At 41.5% G+C, this 22,454-nt stretch overlaps 1 protein-coding gene across 1 annotated transcript in view; it reads right to left on the bottom strand.

The window, feature by feature from the left end:
- The window catches only part of LOC311223443 (la-related protein 4B-like), a gene marked incomplete at both ends in the record, with an annotated part of 100,630 nt that overhangs the window by 32,820 nt on the left and 45,356 nt on the right, over window positions 1-22,454 (bottom strand). Inside the window, one exon of the mRNA XM_084308230.1 lies at window positions 13,715-13,927. Coding sequence (XP_084164356.1) covers window positions 13,715-13,927 — 213 coding nt within the window. The remainder of the gene's footprint in view (window positions 1-13,714; window positions 13,928-22,454) is intronic.

Genomic DNA, 22,454 nt, shown 5'->3' with positions numbered 1-22,454 from the left:
ATTGTACCCCTCAGTTACACTATTCATATCTCAGTTCCTTTCTTTGCTCAGAGCGTGCCGAGTTGTACCCATTCTGCGGTCTGTTAATAAAGTTTTCAATCAGACAAGTGTATAGAACGAAGGGCTTTTATTATAACATTCGTTGCAGACAGTAAAATCATTATGCCTCGTTCCCTGAGGAGCGACGGCGTCGGTAATCCACTCCGGTCTCCGGTGGGAGCTAGCGTACTATTAGCCGTGTTGTGACTGTGAGCTCTGATCAATGGCTCATGGCTGAGATTCAGGAAGTAAAAGCACTGCAAGATGCTCCAGCATGTGACGCGTATCTCTTCTGACCAATCAGTGGTCTGCAGTGTTTCATGTGACTTTTCTGGTACCCAATAGGGTCGCTTGGAATCTCGACAGAGAAGTAGGGTATATCTGCAGAGCCGCAAGCCCAACGAGAGCGTAATAATAATAATAATATAATAAAAAACAGCGGTGATGCCGGTATTCAGCCCAACGCTGCGGTGGGCATGATGTAACGGCGATACCGCGGTAATACCGATACCGCGGCAGCTCTAACCCCTCAGTTACAATTACCAATAACCGTGTTCGTCTAACTAGCCACATAGGCCGATCGCCTGGATGGCTATCAAAACAATGCCCGATCGGGCTGTAATTTACGTGAAAAATATCTTACCATGAGCCGGTTGGATCCCCCTGAGCATTTCCCCGTTATCGATCGCCATCTGGTAGATCGTTATGTCCATTGGCTGATGATAAATCCCCTTATTGCATAGTGAAATCCGCAATTCAAAACGTATCTCGCGCAACAGACAATAGCTATCGCTTCAGATTAGTAGAAAACTACATTAGAGATCCAAAAAAAGAAAGACAACTTCTGCCACAGGGAACACTATTATCGCGATAGCGCCCCTAAGAGGATCTGGCCGGTATTGCATGTTGGCGAATTCAAAGAGTAGGGTAAATCTGCAGTGCCGCTCGGCGACCTTGAATAGGTTATTAAAATGGAATAAAAGCAATAACAACTTGCCACGGATATATCCGTGCTTCTGTCCATTAAAGGATAACTCCACTATTTTGGGAAATTAGCTTATTTAACATCTTCCCTGGAGTTAGACAAGAAGATGCATACCTTTTTTGTCTCTGTGCGTGCATTTTAGCTTTGGGAATAGATGCTCCGTTAGCATAGCTTAGCTTCATCACTGGAAGTGAGGCAGGACAGTAGCCTTACAGTGCCTTACAGTGTATTGCAAGGTCTGACATTGACCAAACTTGATATGCATGACCTTGGTGGGCTCTAGGTCAACTCCTGAAAAGGGGGTCAATGTCAGACTTTGCAATCAAAAGTTAGGGGGCTAATAACCCTTGCCATAATTTCAGTGCGCCCCTAACTTTTGATTGCAAGGTCTGACATTGACCTCCTTTTCAGGAGTTGACCTAGAGCCCACCAAGGTCATGCATATCAAGTTTGGTCAATGTCAGACCTTGCAATACACTGTAAGGCACTGTAAGGCTACTGTCCTGCCTCACTTCCAGTGATGAAGCTAAGCTATGCTAACGGAGCATCTATTCCCAAAGCTAAAATGCACGCACAGAGACAAAAAAGGTATGCATCTTCTTGTCTAACTCCAGGGAAGATGTTAAATAAGCTAATTTCCCAAAATAGTGGAGTTATCCTTTAAGCATGGAATCGAAACACGGAGATCTCCGTGCTTGGGCGGGAATGTGTTAACGTAACGTTAGTTATCATAACCATCGGCAATCGCAGTGAGGATCTTTATTGATTAACGTTAGCTAGCTAGCTTTAACTAGAATTATAGTTCGCTAGCTATATAAGCTAATGTTAGCAGAGTTTATTCTATGCAAAATGTGCTAGCTAGCCAACGTTAATAAAGATCCTCACTGCAATTGCCGATGGTATGGTATGATAACTAACGTTACGTTAATGCTACAGTAGCTCCTATCAGTACTGTAGTCATGCCATTGATGCCAACATTCGTTGGATGAGCTATGCTAGTTCGTGACTACAGTTCCTTATTAGCCCCTTTCGTGACTGATGCAACCCTTGGTTGAATACGTGAATGCATATTCAACCAAGGGTTGCATCACAGTCACGAAAGGGGCTAAGTTCCTTATACGAGCATTAGAAAATGTCCACAATGCTATTCGCAAGAATAGAAAATAAATTGAAAAGCCTAATAATAAGCTATACATAGCCTAAACTCCCGTGCTGAAAGCTAGTAAACACAGCATCCCCTGCTGCCTACCCACAACAGAAATGAATTGATGTACACTGCATCTCTATAGCTTAGTCACAAACATGATTTATACAGAGACAATTGCATACTGTATAAAGACAACGGAAATCTATTTTATTTTTGTTAAACAGCCTACAATATGACATAACCTAGTTCTAGATTATGATAGGCTATATATAATCAGTCTCACTCATCAAAATGTTTTCTAGGTTATGGTATCAAACTAATTAGGCCCTCTGCTATAACAAATGTATAATAATAATAATAATAATAATACAACGATACTTTTTCTACCCCTTGCATTTTTTTATAACTACAGAAGTCTGCTGCATTTGGCTCACAGAGTGACTCCCCCCACTCAGAAGCAACCTAAAATCTGCTTTTTTTTTGCAGCATATTAAGTACACAAATGAGTCCAAAGATGATACAAGACTCAACAGGGCAGTCGCAGAGTTCATCTGTGTGGACCAAGTTCCAATATATATACAGTTGAAAAAGCTGGGTTCAGAAACCTTGTACATGTACACTGTTTTGAGGGCAAAAAAAGTTCTCCAGCATTTTGAATGCCATTGCTTTTAATTTAATTTATTTATTCTTGTGTTTTAAAATAAAGAACAATAATGACATCTGAGAGTGTTTCCCTGATTTTGAGGAAAAGTATAGAAAAGTATCGAAATTCATATAGGTATAGGGATGGGAATCGAAAACCGGTTGGGAACCGGTTCCTAATTGGCCGATGCCTGGAACCGTGTGGCTCCCGTGACTTTCGATTCCCTTATCGCTGCCAGGTTTTTCCTACAGTTGCGCAATAACGTTAGCGCCATGGCAGACTCTATTTGATTCCTTAAGGCATAGGTGTCAAACTCACGGCCCGCGGGCCAAATCCGGCCCGCCACGTCATTTGATGTGGCCCCCCAAGAGCTCAGGTAAAAAAAAAAAAAAAAAAATAGCAGTGTTAAAATAATTGTTGGTTAATGCGTTAATAAAGCTTTAACTTTGACAGCCTTAGTTATTACACATTCTTACACATACATGTATGTTGAACATCTGAGGTAACAAAGGAAAAAAGCCAAAAGCACTTACTCCTCAGACGTTCTTTGACAATTTTACAGCCCAAAATACAAAAAAGATCCAGGCGGAATAGGTAACAAAGGGTTGAAGAAATATTGTCTGAACTGTCAGATGCAAACTAGCTGTGTGACATAACCGAGCATCTCGCTCAATTGAATAAGAAGCTGTAGGGACGCAAACAAGTCCCACCCAAAACTTGACCAATATAGTTGTGAACTGAGACAACCCTTATTGTTATTTTTTAGTACAGTTACAGTTGTGTGTTCATGCAGACACATAATAGCAATTTCATTACGAATTGAAAATGGGGGACCCTGATGTAAACAAGTCGAAAGTCTCTCTCTGGTCTGCATCCCCTTAACAATTGTGTGTATTGAGCTGTACTGTACTGTACCCATTCTGCAATCTGTTAATTAAAGTTAATTAAACTATCTTCCATTAGTTGGATGTATGGCCTCTGCAAGGTTGTGTGCAGCCATTTGTTTTTGTAACATCTGCTACATCTGTCCCACGTGTTCTTTGCAGCTCACAGTTGTTAGTTCTGCCCCTCTTGACTGTGACAAAAAGGTTTTGAACAAACTTAATGTCATAGCTTGTATTTGTTATTTACTTGAATGGTTTGATCATTGATTGGTGGAGTAATATGGGGTTCTGATAAACTAAAATTATTTGTTAAAATAACATAAGCTAACATATATTTTTACATTTATGCAAATGAATATGCAATATGTATAACTTGAATAAGTAATAAATACAGAAACACCATGTTTAACAATATGTAAATGTGTAGCTACATTTATTTTACATTACATTAACATTTATACGGTCTTTGGCCCTTTGAGGGCAACCATAATGCTGATGTGGCCCTCTGTGAAAATGAGTTTGACACCCCTGCCTTAAGGGCTCGAAATTGCCTGGGTTTTGGTAATATGCTCCCGAAATGCTCACACTGTTTGGCTACTTCTATGTGCAGTGAAAACTACTTGAATGCTTTAGAACCTAGTCATTGATTTAGTTCAGGGTGAGCTAAAATTAGCCGCGGAGCTAACGCTAGCTAACGTGAGCTAACGCTATTTAATCAAGCTCACAAAGAGAGATAAACAGCTGACAGCGGATAGTACAGGTACAAATACAATAAAACAGCAGGTGGGGGCTGTTGTGTAAACCTTGTACTCTTTAGTTCACATATAATAAGAGACTGAGTGTTTGTTTACTAGTCTACACTGTAAGCCAGGAAGTACCGTGGTGGTGCAACATACAAATGTGTCCGTGTAGCAACACAAGGCAATACCTTATAGGACAGGGGCCCGGGGAGGGAGCTCTGTGTGTGTGTGTGCGTGAGACAGAAGTCAGAGGAATAACGACCTGTTATTCAATAGATTAAATTAGTTTAAGAATAAAAAAATAAATACATTTTAAGAGAATCTCAAATACATTATTTTATTTAAGTGTAGGCTATAGTTAATGTTTTATTTTTTACAGTTTTTGTATTTTTCTGACATGGGGGCTCAACAATAAATGACAATCAGAAATGTCAAGTTGCATGTTGTTATTCTAACCAGCTTAGACCCCTACTAGGCGAGTCAATATATGGTTTAACCCCAAAAAAATTGATACAAAAGGTTTTTCAAAGGATTCTGGTAGTATTGGGCGTGCTAAATAACATACTAAAAGTCGACCAAAATCGACCCCTCCGAAAGCCGTCATTTCCAAGATGGCGTCCCAGATGGCGCCGGGGCGATTAAAATGGCTATATCTCAAATTAAGAAAATGGTGCAAAGGATTTCTCAACTGATTCTGGTACCTCTGGGCATGCTCACTAACATACTAAAAATCTAGGAAAATACACCTTCCAGAAAGGCTTCATTTTCAAGATGGCGTCCAGAATTGCGGCTGGTCAAGCTTAAAATGGCTATATATATGTCAATATAAAAATTATATAAATGATTTTGTCATTTGATTCTGGTACCCCAAGTACCCCTAGACATACTTAGGAACATACTAACGTTTTAGGGAAATACACCTTCCGAAGAGGCTTAATTTTCAAAATGGTGTCCAAAATGACGACTGGGAGCTTAGAATGCCTGTATCTCAAATGGGAAAACATTTCTAAAGGATTTATAAACCGATTCTGGCACCTCTATACATTAATAACGAGCAAAATATCTAGCTAAATATATCTGCTAGGAATGCATCATTTGCATCATCAAAATGGCTGCCTGTAGCTTATTTTGGCTAAAATTAAAATTGGTTATTATATTCAACCTAGAAAGCTGGCTTTGGTGTTGAACACAAAATAAATGACCCACTTATTGTGGTCTTTAGGCCTACTCATCATCATCTTCAGGATCCTCTGGGAGAAACTTGTTATGTGGATTGTCACATTCATGATGTTGACATGGTCCACAGACAGTAGTACAAGGTAGTCCATATTTTCTGCATGAGCAGCGAAGTGTCTTGCAGGCAGTGGTACAGTTACAATGCATGACCTTCAAGAGACTGTCTGGAGCAGCATTCATTGTTGACATGAGTGGGACAAATCTATTGTCCTGCAGGTTCCAGCCTCAGTCTAGAGCATCTATACCATCATCTGTTCCCATCCAGACCATGACCTGGTAGTATGCTCTACGACAGTGGAATTTGGTAGCAGATTCAGTTGGTGGTAGACGTTCAGGCGTTACCGTTGATGAAGCTGAGACAACCTTCTTGCTGAAAATGTTATATCTCATTTTTGCAAGCGAATCTGTGCACTTTCCACCAAAAAAGACAGCCATTGCTTGGCACCCAAGGTCATCGATCACATCTGTTGTCTGGTTTGGTACAGTGAATGCATTGGCACAAGCCTGAAGGACAGGATCCCCTTTTACAAGTTTTTGGAATGCTGTCTTTTTGCCAACTCCGAAGATCCGGGAAGTTGTGTCACAGCCAGTCACAGCATGGATGAACAGCAACTGAGAACACACATCCTGTCCGAGTACTTATTTCAAATGGTTTATGGCGTACACTTTAAAACTGCCATCAGCTTTCGACTTGTCTGATCTGAAATAAAGGCCCTTGCTATCTCTCTGTGCATAGTAAAGAAGTAAGACGAGGAGATCAGTATCTTCTCCAATCAGCGTCGTGGTGTGAAGAAGAGATGATCCCACTGCGGCCCTTACTATGTCTACATCAGCATCTCCAAGTGAATTGACCACAGTGCAATCCCGTTCTTTCAGTTCATCACTTATCATGTGGATCAGTTTCTGTTTATTCAGATCTCTTGACAGGAACTCCTCCTTCTTACCTGAGAACTCTGTCTCAGCAGTGAAGTTGACAATGGGATGAATATTGTTTCCTCTTCTTTGATGTGTGTTGTCTTTAATGGATGGCCCATCCTCATAGCCATCAAACACAATGGTTGTAGCTGAGCCATAATGTTGGATGGTGAAGTCTGCATATGACTGTGCAATTTTACCATAGCTTTGTCCGTGCTTCCATTGTATTCGGTGAAGGAGTGAACCACCATCAAGAACATAATGCTCCGTTTCTGGTACAGAATCTAGGATTGCATCACTTGCATGATCACAGATCGCGTGCGCTAGTTGTGGTTTATCAGCTTTGCAGAAGACGTTTCCGGCTTCAAAGAGGGCAGGAGGGAAAGGACTGAGTTCGTAACGCATAACCTCCTCCAATGACAGCTCTCCAGTTTGGGAGACAATAAGGAAACGTTGAAAAAGAAGTGCAGAATCAATGATTCGATCAGGAGCAACCTTGATAGACGATTTTTGTCCAAGGGTTATGGCTTTATCCTTTCTACTAAATGAAAATGTGAATGCCGGCTGTCCGATCATTTTGTGCATGATGTTGCGTCCAACAGAGTCATAATCATGCACGTTCACTCCATCCTCAGCGACAACACCTGTAACAACATTCCTTAAAGAAGAGTCTGGAGAGAAAGGTGAACATATAGCAAGTTTTGAAGTGATCTTCTCCAGGTCAGCAGCATCCCTTTTCATCCTTGCCTCTGTTGAATCCTTGTGCTGTTCTGATGTTGTGTATGTCTGGTTTGAGAACTCCTGCATTGCAGTGTTATACTCTGATGTTATGCCCTTTGACATTGTCCAAAGGGATCTCTGATTGTCGGTCATTCCACTTCCATGTGTCATCCCTCCTGTAGTCTTCAATGACCTCATCAATGTTGTTTCGATTACAAGATAAATAACACTTAAACACTTAAATAACACTGCCAGGTCAGACACGCCCAGGCATGCCCAAACACAGGACTAGGTCAGAAAAGAAAGAAAGAAAGAAACTGATTCAGAAAAAGAAGGCTTCAACGATGGTAGTTTGGGAGCTGGAGAGTGCAAACACCTCTAACTATAACAACTATAATGGTCAAAAAGAAGGCTTCAACTATGCTAGCTTGAGAGCTGGAGAGTGCAAACACCTTTTTTAGTAAGCCATTTGTATTTGTATAGTCATTTTAAGCTCCTGGGCTCCAGTTTGGACGCCATCTTGAAAATGATGCCTTTCCGGAAGGTGTATTTTCCTAGATTTTTAGTATGTTCACAAGCATGTCTAGAGGTACCAGAATCAAGTGAAAAATCATAGTTATATATTTTTTTCTATTGAGATATATAGCCATTTTAAGCTTGGTCTGCCGCCATTTTGGACGCCATCTTGAAAATTAAGCCTTTCTGGAAGGTGTATTTTCCTAGATTTTTAGTATGTTAGTGAACATACCCAGAGGTACCAGAATCAGTTGAGAAATCCTTTGCACCATATTCTCAATTTGAGATATAGCCATTTTAATATCTCCACCGCCATCTGGGACGCCATCTTGGAAATGGCGGCTTTCGGGGGGGGTCGACTTTTAGTATGTTATTTAGCACGCCCAATACTATCGGAATCCATCGAAAAACCTTTTGTATCAATTTTTTTTGGGTTAAGTGCTTTTTTTTCATAGATTGACTCGCCTATACACTCTGCATCTTCTGGCCGCCTCAGACCTACTCCTATCCAAGCTCCGGGAGGGTCATCAAAGAGAAGTCGCCTATTCTCAGTCCTTGCCCCACAATGGTGGAATGAACTACCCACCCCAGTTAGGACAGCCGAATCACATCCAATCTTTCGCCGTCGACTAAAGACGCACTTCTTCAACCATTATCTGAATAAAAAAAAATATATCTAACCCTAACTAACCGTACTGTCATGCACTTGTCCTAATAAACTAACCTACACTGTAGCACTCAACACTTTGATGAACATTGTTGCTCAGCTGATAGAGTTGTGCCCTTCCTGATGGCTTGTCGTACAGAACTTGTAAGTCGCTTTGGATAAAGCTTCAGCTAAATGACTAAATGTAAATGTAAATGTAGTTCTGTTGCATTTCCAATTTATTTATGTAAATTATAAATTGATCAGGTATCGATAAGGGTATCGATAAAGAATCGAATCGATAAGCAGAATCGATAATGGAATCGTATCGATAAAATCCTATCAATTCCCATCCCTATATAGGTATAGTATCGAAACAAAAAATGTGGTATTGTGACAACCCTACTTTGCTCACTCACCCACCCTAGTTTCTCTGATTATAAAGGCATCTTCGACTATCCCTAGTTAGAACAGCCAACTCTCAGTGTAGGAGGCATGGTCATTTGGAACATACTAGAGTCCTAACTGACCACTCGATCCCAATTCACTCTCCCCTACCATTTTGTTGTGTTCATTCTCGAGTCGTTTGGTTGTGTATCTAATGTTTTTGTCCAATGTCTTGATTTGTATTTATTGCCCACTGTTGAAAACATTTCACTTTATTTTGTTGTATATACACTGGTATTCTTGAAAATTCCTATTTATGTGGAATGACGCATCATTGACATGTTGAAGATCTCTTTAATGAAGCAAAATCATCAAGTATTTTATTTATCATCTGAATTTGATGATAAAATCTAAATATTCAGAAGTTGCTTTTGTTTGCAACTTGATTAATTGTCAATAGCTATTGTTCACACCTGACTGCCAAGGTGTTAAAATGCTATAGGTTTGAGCTCTCCTCCCCCTGACTGCCAAGGTGTTAAAATGCTATAGGTTTGAGTTCTCCTCCTTTGGAATGCAGTTTTGAATTGCAATGCAATTACAAGCGGCTGAATCTGTGGCCCTGGTTACACTTACGTTTCATTTTAGAATTATTTCGTTTGCATGTCAAAGTTAAAAAGGCAACGTCGTTTTGGCAGGCATTTTAGTTTTCCTAGCGGCAACGCTCAAAGGGGGTTTTCATTTTTCAAAACTCCCTTGCAACAGTGCCATGTAAACTGCGCAAGCCAGATACGGAGCCGTTCACGACCAACGCCCATGCGCAGTAGACACCGACGTCCGCGTGCCCTTGATATGACAGATGATGATATCACTGAACGCTGCTAGAACAAGACGCAAATATTATTGCTCAAGATGTAAAATACGCTAGTGAGCAGGGGAGGCACTAGTGAGCAACGCATGGAGGACAACCAGTCACTTTCAAACATTCTATCGGCTGGGGCGCCCTCGTGGCGCATACCATAGTGCCTTGCGCACCTACGCGACCGACCCGGGTTCGATCCCAGCTCCCGTCGTTATTTGTCGCATGTCCTCCCCACCTCTCCTCCCGTTCGCCCTCTCCTCTGTCGGTCCTGCGTGACCAATAAAGCTGTAAAAATGCAAAAAAAAAATTATTAAATAATCCGTGTTTTTTTATAGGTGGTTGCTAGCCACTCACGAGATTTCTCAGATTTTATTATTTTTTTTTTTTTTTTGCGATCTGAAAAATTATTGCATCACCCGAGCCTACCCGAGTATTGCCGAGCTGCGCCGGTGATCACTGTGGAAAAAAGCGCCCCCTGTCGTCTCCCAGATGACATAAGTGATTTTGGAATGGACTCAATGAAAATGAATGGGGAAAAAAATCCGGTACTCCACATTTTCCAGTTCACTGATCCAGCCGGGGTTACTAGAGTTCATTCTGGAGCCTCAGATCCCCGCGGATCATGGAGATCCACTGTGTCGCGTTGGATCCATACACGTATCGATTTTTTCGAATGGTGATCAGGAATTGGAATATACCAGTTGGATACCATCTGATGTCAGGTAAGGACTCTATGTTATCAGTGGTAGGATAATCAGAGTAAGTTTGATGAAGTTATAAGCTGTTTTGTGAAATGTCTTCTTTCGGTTTCAATGTAAAACTCCGAGAGGAAATCAACGAGGCGATTATCCGCGCGCGGCCGTAATGTGCGTGCGTGCACGTATAATATTGATCATCTAGCGTTTATTTGAAAACGATTCATAAAAAGGCCGACGAATATCAACGTTGTGGAATATTCCACTAAAAGACGATTTTCATAGAATGCTCCAGAATGAGCTGTTTTTTATATCAAAACGGGGGCTTTTCTAACTGCTCTGAAACGGCAACGACGCGATAAAAAAACAATCTGCCTTCACAGCACTGTCTGGAAAATAGTCTTTGATAATGCGATGGGCAGATTAGACACATAGCCATAATTTAAAACATAGATTAGGCGATATTAACGTTAACATTGGCGCGGATGGTGGCATTCAAGCGGTAAAATGGAAAACCAGGCGTGGCACTGAAAGAGTTAACACATTGGGTGCCACGCCCCTTTGCCCAGATAACCCCTCGAGTGACAGAGCTTTAGTCAATGGGAGGTCAGGGATATTTGCGAACGCTTAAACTATATCTTAAATTATGGCTATGGGTCTAAAACACCCCTTGCTTATCAATGACTTGCTTGCAGTCAACATGTACGAAACGGATTGTTTTTTCATTGGTACATTTCCGTTTTATACCGTTTTGAATAAGAGTATCGTTTCGGAGAGTTCTAGTAATTTCAGAGAAATTCCGCGATAGCCCTTTAGTGGAATACACAAAACACGTTGTCATTTTTCGGCTGATTAATGAATAGTTTTCAAATAAACGCTAGATTATCGATAGTATATGTGTACTTATGCACACTAGAGAAGCGGGCTGAAAAATCTATTATCCATGACCTGGTCAGCGCTAACATTATACACGCACACACACACAAACACGTTGTGATCGCTATGAAAAAAACATCCGATTAACCCAATACTGGTAGAATAGAGTCCTTACCTCACATCAGATGTTGTGCAAAAAGATTAATCAAATTCCTGATGGCCATTCCAAATATTGATCGCGTTTATTGATCCAACGTTATAGTCCGAAACACATAATCGAGAGCTGCTCCGAGCCTCCCCAGTGAATGTGGTAACAGACACTGCTTGCCAGAGATGGGGAAACCCTGGACCAGACTATTTTTCTGACGCACATGGCCACTCAATCCAATCCAATGATGTGCATTACCATCCGGGAGACGATAGGCGGCGGTATTTGCCCTTTGAGCTCAGAGCCATTCCCAATGATAACGTCAGGCTGGATGGATGAAAAATGTATGGATATCGCTAATAGAAATAACGATTAAATAACGAGAAATCTAGTCATTGGCACTCAAAGTGTTAATATAGACTATGCTTGATTTTTTCCTCTTTAAATGCAGCTCTAGGACTAGGGCTGCAACTAATGACTATTTTGGTAGTCGACTAATCTGTCGATTATTTTTTCGATTAGTCGACTAATCGAAAAACAACTATATTATATATACCGGTATATAAAAAAAAAAAAAAAACCTATCTTTGTGAAAGTGGCTTCTCAGCTCTGGTCCAGCTGAAGACAGAGCAGAGGAACAGATTGGACATTGAGCATGACCTCAGAGTTGCTTTGAGACTCTCGTCAGGACCAAACAACATCCCCAGTTATCCCATTAGTTCCCCCAAACTTACTGTCGGTCTGTTATGTTAAGCTAAGAAGTCTTCAGCTGGCTGGACCAGAGCTGAGAAGCCACTTTCACAAAGATAGGTAGTGCAGCAAAAAAAAAAAAAAAAAAGGAAAATTATTTGTTATTTTTTAATGACTAATCGACGCAACAATATCTCGTCGACGATTTTTCCATAATCGACTAATCGTTGCAGCCCTATCTAGGACCATAGCCTAAATTAAGGCTGACTGAAGATAGCCTACCGGTATTCTCTTTTAAATTATTACCGGACGGGTATGTCATATATATATGCGTGTGTGTATATATATATATAATTATTTCTTTTACTCCCAGGCTACATAATAATTTCCTGGTCTGGTCAGAGACATGACTTCATTTATTTGTTATTGCCTATAGCTACATAAGAGCGACTAGTATTATTTGATTGGAGTTTGAGCTGAAGCCTAAACAATATGTTTAGTATACCACCACTCCGTGTATTGCCCAGCAGCTTCACAAAGGTAATGCTTTTTTTTTTTTTTTCTATTCCTTCGTTTGGGGAAGCGGGAGGATGGGGAGGTATGTGATGTGTTTATGTGTGTTATTGTGCTCTCTTACATTGTTCATGATGTCCTATTTCACTCTATAAAGTTCGATTATGATGACTCCTAATATCAACCCTATACGGGATGGTAATATCACTTTAGCCAGCTGGAATGTCAGAGCGTTAAATACTCCCGTTAAACCTAACCAATAAAAGGTAATATGTCTCGGAACATTGGCTTGCAGTTGCATTATTGCAAACTAAAGAAATGTGAATTCAAGACGTTTTTTTTTTTTTTTTTAATTTATTCTCTGAATTTCTTTTTTAGATTAGAGTACCGAAAAAAAGGTACCGTTGGGTACCGATACCGTATCGGTTCAAATGTGAACGGTACCCATCCCTACTTATTATTAAACGTATTATTTATTTCTCCCAAAATGAAGGTTCCGAAAAGTCCGTCACAAGCGTAATGTAGATAGACCGATAGACCTGTATAGGCTGTAGCTCTCTCCCCAACGACACAGGTCGGTTCTTTATAAACGTGCGTTTATTATCTTGGGATCATCATCACAACTCCGCGTCCCTCTCAAGCCATGAGAACTATATTTATTGAATGAACACAGTACAAATGCAACGGTTACTTACAATACAAAAGCGCTTAGTTATTATGTCCTTTTATCGCACTGTATAGACAGCGTGAGCCCACGCACCTGAGTATTGTACAGTTGTTGGAGCAGGAGAAAAAAAGGCTACAGTCCAGTGTGTAATTTACAAGAGAGCAGGTTTTGCTCGTGAGCTGTGATTGGAAATGGTATCGTAATATAAGTTTAAGGAGGAGTGAGTCTCTCTCTCTCTCTCTCTCTCTCTCTCTGGCACTAGATTACAATACCACAGTCACAGAAAGGTAGCCAGCTGTTAGTGATATTTGTTTGACGATCTGGGGGGAAAACTGTCCTGGGGTCTGCTGTATAGTATAACAAACACAAGGACGGATGGAGGCTCGGAGACGGGAAAAGGGTCCTCACCAGTGCAGGATCGATGAAGCTGTGTGTGGCTGACCAGGCCTGGGGTGTGATGAGGCTGTAGAGGGGAAACTGCTGCTGGGGGCTGTACACCGGGGGGAGGTAGTAGGACGTGTAGCGCTGCTGCTGCTGGGCGTACGGGTTCACCTCCACCGGCCGGTAGCCATTCTTTGGCATGAAAGTGTTGATGGCGATCGCCTTCGCCTTTATCCGTGCCTGGTATAAAAGGGGGAATGTTGAGAATTAGTTTCGACATCGCCGTGTATAACGTATCCGAAATCACAGGCTTATTGCTAATCACGTAATTTCAAATCGCCCATTTTGGTTTAAAATCGATTAATGGTTCAGCCCTAGTTTGCACTCGATTCCAGCTTGCTACACCAACATTCTAGAAGCAGGGCTGTACAGTGCGAGATATATGTCGCACATGCTACAGCAACATCGGTCTGTGCGTTAGTTAGTATCGAACACGTTAAAAAATAACGCTGAATCTTACCGTAGCTTCCTCATAGCGTTGGGCGATGAGCGTGGAACAGAAATATTCCTATTATGGGATGTAGAAATATGCGATCCATTTCCAGGTTGTATAATAGTATATACGTCCAAATCATGTTGTTTATCGAGTTATTGGTAACAGATTGCTATCCGTTGTGTCTAGCTCGAGTCCTGGGACTATTACCGAGTGATCGGACCGAATTGAAATGAGCACCAGCTTCCATTTCCTGTTTCCGCTCTGGGCGATCCGCCGATCGGCCACCAGATGGCGCTCTTGAACCGTTGGAGAATTGAGAGGGGATCAACAGTAGATCTCAAGTCTCCGGGGGAGAAATATGATTTCGATCACAGATTTTTGAAATATTGATATCAAAGACGTGGTACGGCGTCTTTGGCAGAATGAGCATGGCGGGGAATGACGTGGCCACGGCGTTTTTGGCAACCATAGTGTTAACGTTACGTTAGCATAAGCTAACAACCAGCTAACCCTGTTCACTGTTCAGAGCCATAGAGAGAACAGCAGAGTGGGGACTGGGAAGGAGGGGGGGGGGGGGCAGGTATTCTCCCTTCTGTGTGTGTGTGTGTGTGCGCGTTTGAAAAGATCAGATGAAGTCAGACGAGAATATTATATTGATAGTAAATGTACTGAGGGTGGACAGATAATGTTGATATTTAAACATAAAAAATACAATACATATAATAAATGTATTCATGATCATCATGCAACATAAAACAATTGCAGGAACGGTTTGGGAGGGAAAGGGGTTTTAGGTTGCGTGTTGTGAGTTACAAAAGAATTTACTTAAAGTTTAAAGCTCAATATATCAAAACGTGGCACTTTAGTGAACAGGAGGTCTATTTGTATTAAAAACAATAAATAGTTTTTCATTTAAATGTCTGGAAGAGCTAAATAAAAAATGTTCAAATTATATTTCGGTTACCTTTTTTGAGTTGATCTAAATGTTACCGATTGTGTTAAATGGGCTTATGATATCGTCGCATATCGATTGCAGGCACCTGCATCGTATCGTGGCAGATATCGGCAAATATCGTATCGTTGTCCAAAGAATCGATATCGTATCATATTTTGATGAAACTAGTGATTCCCACCCCTAGTAGAGTCCATACACTCAACACCAAATCCCATAATTCCTTACATGTAACGTGTCTGGCTGTGTGACGTCAACTTGTCAGCATGAAAATGACAGCCAAACATGGCACTGCAACTAAATAACACAAATACAATAGGCACATTTGTGACTGTTACAAATATAATGTTCTATACTTGTGCTACAAGATTTTGGCCTGTGCTACAAAACTATCAACCTCTGTAGCACCAGTGCTATGTGCAAAAAAAGTTAACGTACAGGCCTGCTAGAAGGTCACGCCACAAACTGCCCGAGCTAAAATTTGAAGTTTACTTGACATAAAATTACTTAATCTTCTCTCCAAACATGTTTTTCTTGTTTGACTAGAAAAAGGAAGTAGTGCCGCTGCCAACTTTATTGTTCATGGATTTTCCCCAATCAGAATTAATTAAAATCACTGCCTTCAGCTTTCGAAGACAAATATCCCAGTGTTGGGGAAATTACTTTCAATATATATATATATATATAGCAAACCACACTTGATTTATTTTAAAGCCAGACAGACAATTCAATACTACAGCGCTATTCTTTTTTTTTGTGTGTGGATTGTTTGATTTTTCTCAACTGGAACCTACACACGTGGTCCCAATTATGCTGAAGGACCGACTGAGTTCCCTCAGTAGCTTTGGAGGGTTATCCATGTGCGGGTGGGAATCACCAGTTTCATCACGATACGATAAGATATCGATTCTTTGGACAACTATACGATATTTTCCGATATTTGTTTATTGTTATTCGCACTTACAAACATACATTCTGGGATAAAATAAGTAAAAAGAAGAACAGTTAAAATGTGCAGGAAAGGTAAAAAAAAAACCCAAGGGCTTATAAGCGACCTCACCTCTTAAACCTATATAGCAGGGGTCAGCAACCTTTTTGACATGGAGTGCCTGTTTGAAATAGAGTTGTAACTAGTGTGCCTCAACAATATTCCATGCATCGTAAATTCTTTTCCTCATAATCAGGTCTTTTCAATGATAATTTTTACATTATTACATCATTATTGTTATTGTTATTATTAACAATATTATTATGATGGTTGTATCAACCCTAAATCTGAGTTGGGGGGGGGGGGAGGGGGAATGCAATGCAGACAAACAGCTGCATACAGTGCGACCATTTCACTCACATTTGCCCATTCATTTTTGGACACATCACACACCATCGGTGTGTGTACTGTACATGTGCTGTCATAGCTCCACCTACAGGCCTAATGGAGAACACCAGGAGAACACCAGGATGTGAATGGAGGGTGAATGTGAGGTATATCATGTAAATAAGTTTTGATTGATCGCAAGACTATACTGTAAAAAAAGAAATTATATTATAAGTTACCAGAACTTTAAAATATTGAGTTCAGTTACTGTGCATTAATGTTTTCAGTTTTCAATCCATAATAAGTTAACAGAAAAATAAGTACACAACCACATTATTTCAACCTAATAAAACTATGTTTATTGTCATTGTTTTAAGAACACAAGTTGACTTGGTAATAACTCACATTTTGAGTAAAAAAAATGGCTTTTAACATGTGCAATGTTCAATGAAATAGAAAAATAAATAATAAAATTTGTTGATTAATCCCACTGGTCACAATGGTGACCGTAATAATGTTTTTGTTATAAGGCTCTGCAAATGTTACTGAATGATGTAGCAATGTATTTCCAGGTAAATTGAAATAATAAACAAATAAAGGGTCTCAATTAAATATGTGGTAGTAAAAATAACCTGTGGGAGGATTTCAACAAGATAAATGCGACAACAGTGCAAAATGTTTCACAATAATATTTATAAAAAAAAAAAAAAAAAAAAAAAATTTGACTGCTGCCCCGTGCCTAGGAAAATGCCCCTGCGTGCCTATGCAGGCACGCGTGCCTGGGGTTGCCTACCCCTGCTATATAGGATAACTACAAAAAAAAATACCCCCCCCCCCACATTATGCACAAACACATGCGCATATCCCTCTCTCATACACACAGATACATACAATACAGCATTATACAACTATTATAATGTTGGGAAAAAAACTTAAAAAGACTTTACACAAATACACATGGATACTATAGACTACAGGATTATTTTTTTTATCTTTCTTCCCCTCCTTTTTCCCGATTTTTCTCCCATCCCACCCTTCCTGGTTGTTGCGTACTTTCCCCTACTGTTGGTCCGGGAGACCGGAGACTGTCACATGCTTTCCTCCGACGCATGTGCAGCCTGGGGCAGGCCAACCTGGCCGTGCAGGTTCTCACCGGGGAGAGTGTAGCGTGTGGGAGGCCACACTATCTCTCCTCAGTTCCAACCCTCGCTGAGCAGGCGCCCAGACCGAACTGTAGGGGTCGCTGTCCACAACGCCCAGGACCCACCCTTCAGCTTTCCCACCCCCTGATACAGCCAATTGTATCAGTGTGAGAGGCCAGCCAAGCTGATAGCAACACCGGGAGCTGGATTCGAACAGGCGAATCCTAGTGTCTCCCGGTGTTGGTGACGAACGTAATCTCCGTGCGCCACCTGCCCCCCCCCTGTAGTTCTTTTTTAAGCTTACTTTTAAATATATTTAAAGTGGAACATGTTTCTATTAGATTTTGTATATCATTCCACATCACTGCACCTTGATAAACAAATGAGAATTTGGCAACAGAGGCCCTACAGAAAGGAATGCGTAAGTCTTTATTTCTTCTTGTGAGATGTGCATGATAGAGAATTAAACTCAAAATAAGTTTGAAAAAAATTAGGCAAAGATAAAGGAAGACTAATTACTTTGTACATAAGAATCCCCGTTTGATACTTGTTGACCTCATAAATTGTGAGTAGTTGCAGTTGTTTAAATAATGGTTTGGTTGGGGCTAAATAAGAAGAGTTGGTTGCAATTCTTACAAAGGATTTCTGAGCTCTATGGATTGTTTGTTAGTAAGATGGGTAAGTGCTGGCCCAAATTATATTGCAGTAAAAGATGCGAGGATAAATTAAACTGTAATACAAAGTTAGTAATGTGCTCTTTAATAGTTTTTTAACCATTTTTATAATGCCCAACCATTTTGAAACATTCTTGCAAACAATTTCACAATGATTCTTAACCCTTTCTCTGCCACGCTTATATCCATCCTTATACCATCCTCTGCCAGCTCTATTTGTCTATGGAGATGTTCCCCTTCTTTGCAGGGCTATAACTTTTTTAATTGTATTGCTAAATTGACATTACTATGGCCCATTCAACGTCAAGTATCTATTGTTTAGGACAGTGGTTCCCAAACTGTGGTGCACGCACCCCTTGTGGTGCGCGAGCTACCTCTAGGTGGTGCGTGACATGAAAAGGCTAATGCCGTTATTTTACTAATTAAATATATAACTAATATACATTATTTCAAATGGGGATTTTCACTGTAAATCATGAAATTCAAGAAACGTTTTAATAAAAAATTTACGTTTTTATAATAATAATAATAAACAATGTCTCTGGGCGAGGTGCGCTTCGTCTGTGCTGATGCGCTCCGCTCTGCCTGGAGTCTGTCTCCTCAGCGGGCCGATGACAGTAGGAGCGCGAGCCAGTGCACTTAATAACTTCCTGCCAAAAGCGCGCGACCAGCGTGGGATTGTGGCACTTACAACATGCAGAGCTGGCTAAAAACAGGGAAACTGTCAGGTGAATCTAAAGTCAATAAAAGTAATGAAAGAGGACAGGAGGAATTGGAGGCGAGAGAAGCAGCGTTAGAGTGGAGACAGAGAGTGATGATGACAGCTGGAGCACAGACACAACAGCCCGGCCCTCCACCAAGAAAACAGGGTAATAATGACAACGATGTGTGTTCTATAATTATGATATGCGTGTAGTGTTCTGATAACGACTATTGGTGAAGCGATGTCGAGATTCATTTGGTTTGGCAGGGAGAGCAAGATTTGCGAGAAGCATGCAGCCGCAGAGCAGACAGTAGTGCGCGCACAGTGCAATACTCCAATTCAGCCATTGGCAATTCAGCTGTTGGGATGAGAGCGCCGCTGGCTCTGCGGCTCTGCAGTTGCATACTACTGGTATGTTCTTCGTTGGGACTGGGAGGCGGAGATATAATAGTCATCACGCAACGTTTATATTTCACGATAATGTTGCCGTCTCTCTCTGCCAAATTTCTCAGTTATTCGCTTGATATAATTAATACAAATGTCCAATATAACGGAATTCGTTAGCTCATAAAAATGTGATTATAACACACTGCTGTTTATTAATGTCGGGCCGACTGCCCACAGACATCTATTTGATTTAAAGTCAGCAGCAGCACGGAGTCTCTGGACTTATTTATTTATTATTTTTTATGTTTGCATTGGGGGGTGCGCAAGCTAGGTCGGCAGGTGACAGGGGGTGCGCGGCCAAAGAAGTTTGGGAACCGCTGGTTTAGGATGTAGCAACGTTCTACTTTTTCATTCACATATTCATACTAAAATACGGTCTAAAGTATAAATGTTTTTATCGTTTTCTGCAGCATTCTGCAGAACGTGAGTTATAGCCCTAAATACATATATTAGATCATCAAATGTAGTTTGATACCGATTGACGTCAGATAAAAAATTTCAATTGTACAAGGTCCTACACGTCATGCCTCATCATCTGCTGGTGACCGGAGGGGGGGGGGGGGGGGTTTATAAGTCCGTGGCCGACGTTAAATCATTTATTTAGTATGGGTGATATGTTGATCGGTGCAGTGTATATGTATAATAATAATCAAACACGCTGAAACTCACCGCAGCTTCCTCGTAGCGTTGGGCGATCAGCGTGGAGCAGAAAGTTCGCTATTATGGGATGTCGATCTAGTTGGTCCAGTTCCAGGTTGTATAATACTATATACGTCCAAATCATGTTGTTTATAGAGTTATTGGCAACGGATCGCTATCCAGTGTATCAAGCTGGAGTCCCGCTAGCGACAGCGAGTGGCCGGACGAAATATGGGTGAGCACCACTTCCGGCGCGTCACTTCCGGTTTGCTGATTCGTCGATCGGCCACCAGATGGCGATCTTGAACCGTTGGGAGAGTTGAGGAGATCAACAGCAAGTCTCAAGTCTCCGTGGGTGTAATATAATTGCCATGACAGATTTTTGAAATATTGATCTCAAAGACGCTGTACGACGTCATTGGCAGATTAAGCATGGCGAGCAATGACGTCTAAAGTCGTCCTTGGCGATTAAAGGGTTAAAGCAGTTTCTCAACGATATTGACACCTAATAATTTCACTGATGAAACTTGTGCTTGTGATATCACAGTCTGCCACGATACGATACGATTCGAATCAGGTGCCTGCGATCGATATGAGACGATATTATATGCCAATTTAACACAATCAGTAACATTTAAAACAAAAAAAAAGGCAATGGAAATATCATTTGACATTTAAATTTTTGAGCTCTTCCAGACATTTAAATGAAAAACAATCTATTGTTTTTAATACAAATAGACCTCCTGTTCACTGTTTTTGGTTAGTTTTTCTTCCTTTTTCCCTCTCGATATTAATACCCTATTCACTGTCACAGCGCTGTATTTTGACTGGAAAAGGCATATTGGGAGTCAGAAGGTGCAGTACCGGTAGTGGGGCTATCTCGAGAATGCAGTAACCCCCCTCCTTCCCAGTCCCTAGTGGACCTCTGCTGTTCTCTCTATCGCTCTATCAGCTTAGCTTAGTTAGCTTACGCTAACGCAACGTTAATTTCGGTATTTAACACGACGTGGGCATAAAGGAATGGCGAGGATGGAAAGCATGTTAGATGCATTTGACCCCTTGTGGGGAAAAAAACAGGCACTTATTTCGGTTTGCAAAATAGGTGGACTCTGAAGCAATGCTGTCTAACGTCTACACACGCTGAGCTGCGCTGAGCTAATGTTGTTGTTGCGGCCCGGCGGATATGCTCACCGGGGGATTTTCAAAATAAGAGTATCGCAATATGTATTGATCTTTTTACGTTGCATTGACCCTATTTGATAATTGATAATAGATCGATATATCGATCTGGATCGATGTATCGTCCCACCCCTACCCACTAGTATAAAAGAGAAAAAAGAAGGTGCGGCTGGGTAGCGCAGTGGACTAAGCGCTCGCCTACCACCGCAGAGACTCTGGGATCGAATCCAGCTGCCAGTGGTACCTCCGGCTTTGGTCAGTCGTCCCTACTAACACAATTGGCAGTGTTAGCGGGTGGGAAGCCGGTGGGGTATGAGTCCTGGTCGTTGTAAACTGCGACTCCTACTGGTTGGTCGGGGCGCCTGTTCAGCAGGGAGGGGATCTGGGGGGAAATAGCGTGAACCTCCGCACGCGTTACGTTCCCCCAGTGAAACTCCTCGCTGTCAGGAGAAAAGCGGCTGGCGACTGCAGGGTTCCCACGCTTGCCTTGAAATTTGTTTCCATACTAACTCCTGATTTTCCAGGTACCATATTAAGTGATGATCTATAGGCCCCTGAAGTTTTCCGCCCTCATCCGCGCCCCCCTCCCCCTCACACACACAACCCCCTAGGACACCTGACTACTTACTTGATTTAAAAGATGTGCCAGTCAAGTCTACATTGTAAATGCTTAGAGATTATGTCATTGATAATATCAATGCATGAAATAATGCAACAAGCTGTAGATGAACAACAATTTATTGAACTGGAACACATGAGCACTGGGATTGATATATGTTCTCTCTTCCACTCCTCTCATATCTCATCCTGTCCTCTTCTCTCTACACCTCCCCTCGTGTCCGCTCCCGTCTTCTCTTCCTACTCTTCTCAACTCCTCTCCACTGTTCTCCCTTTTCCTCTGTCATCCTCCTCTTCCATCTTCGCGGCCTCTTCTCTTCCTGGCTAACTGGCTCGTTATGAGAGCTAACGTTGGTAGCTACTGTACCCGACGCTGGCTAACTGGCTATCGTTATGAGAGCCAACGTTGGTAGCTACTATACCTGGCGCTGGCTAACTGGCTCGTTATGAGAGCTAACGTTGGTAGCTACTGTACCTGGCGCTGGCTAACTGGCTCGTTATGAGAGCTAACGTTGGTAGCTACTGTACCTGGCGCTGGCTAACTGCCTCGTTATGAGAGCTAACGTTGGTAGCTACTGTACCTGGCGCTGGCTAACTGGCTC

Source organism: Notolepis coatsorum (genome assembly GCF_963971535.1).
Source record: "Notolepis coatsorum genome assembly, chromosome: 1".
NCBI classification, from domain to species: domain Eukaryota; kingdom Metazoa; phylum Chordata; class Actinopteri; order Aulopiformes; family Paralepididae; genus Notolepis; species Notolepis coatsorum.
The sequence above is the reverse complement of the archived record's forward strand: the minus strand, read 5'-3'. Positions and strand labels throughout refer to the sequence as shown.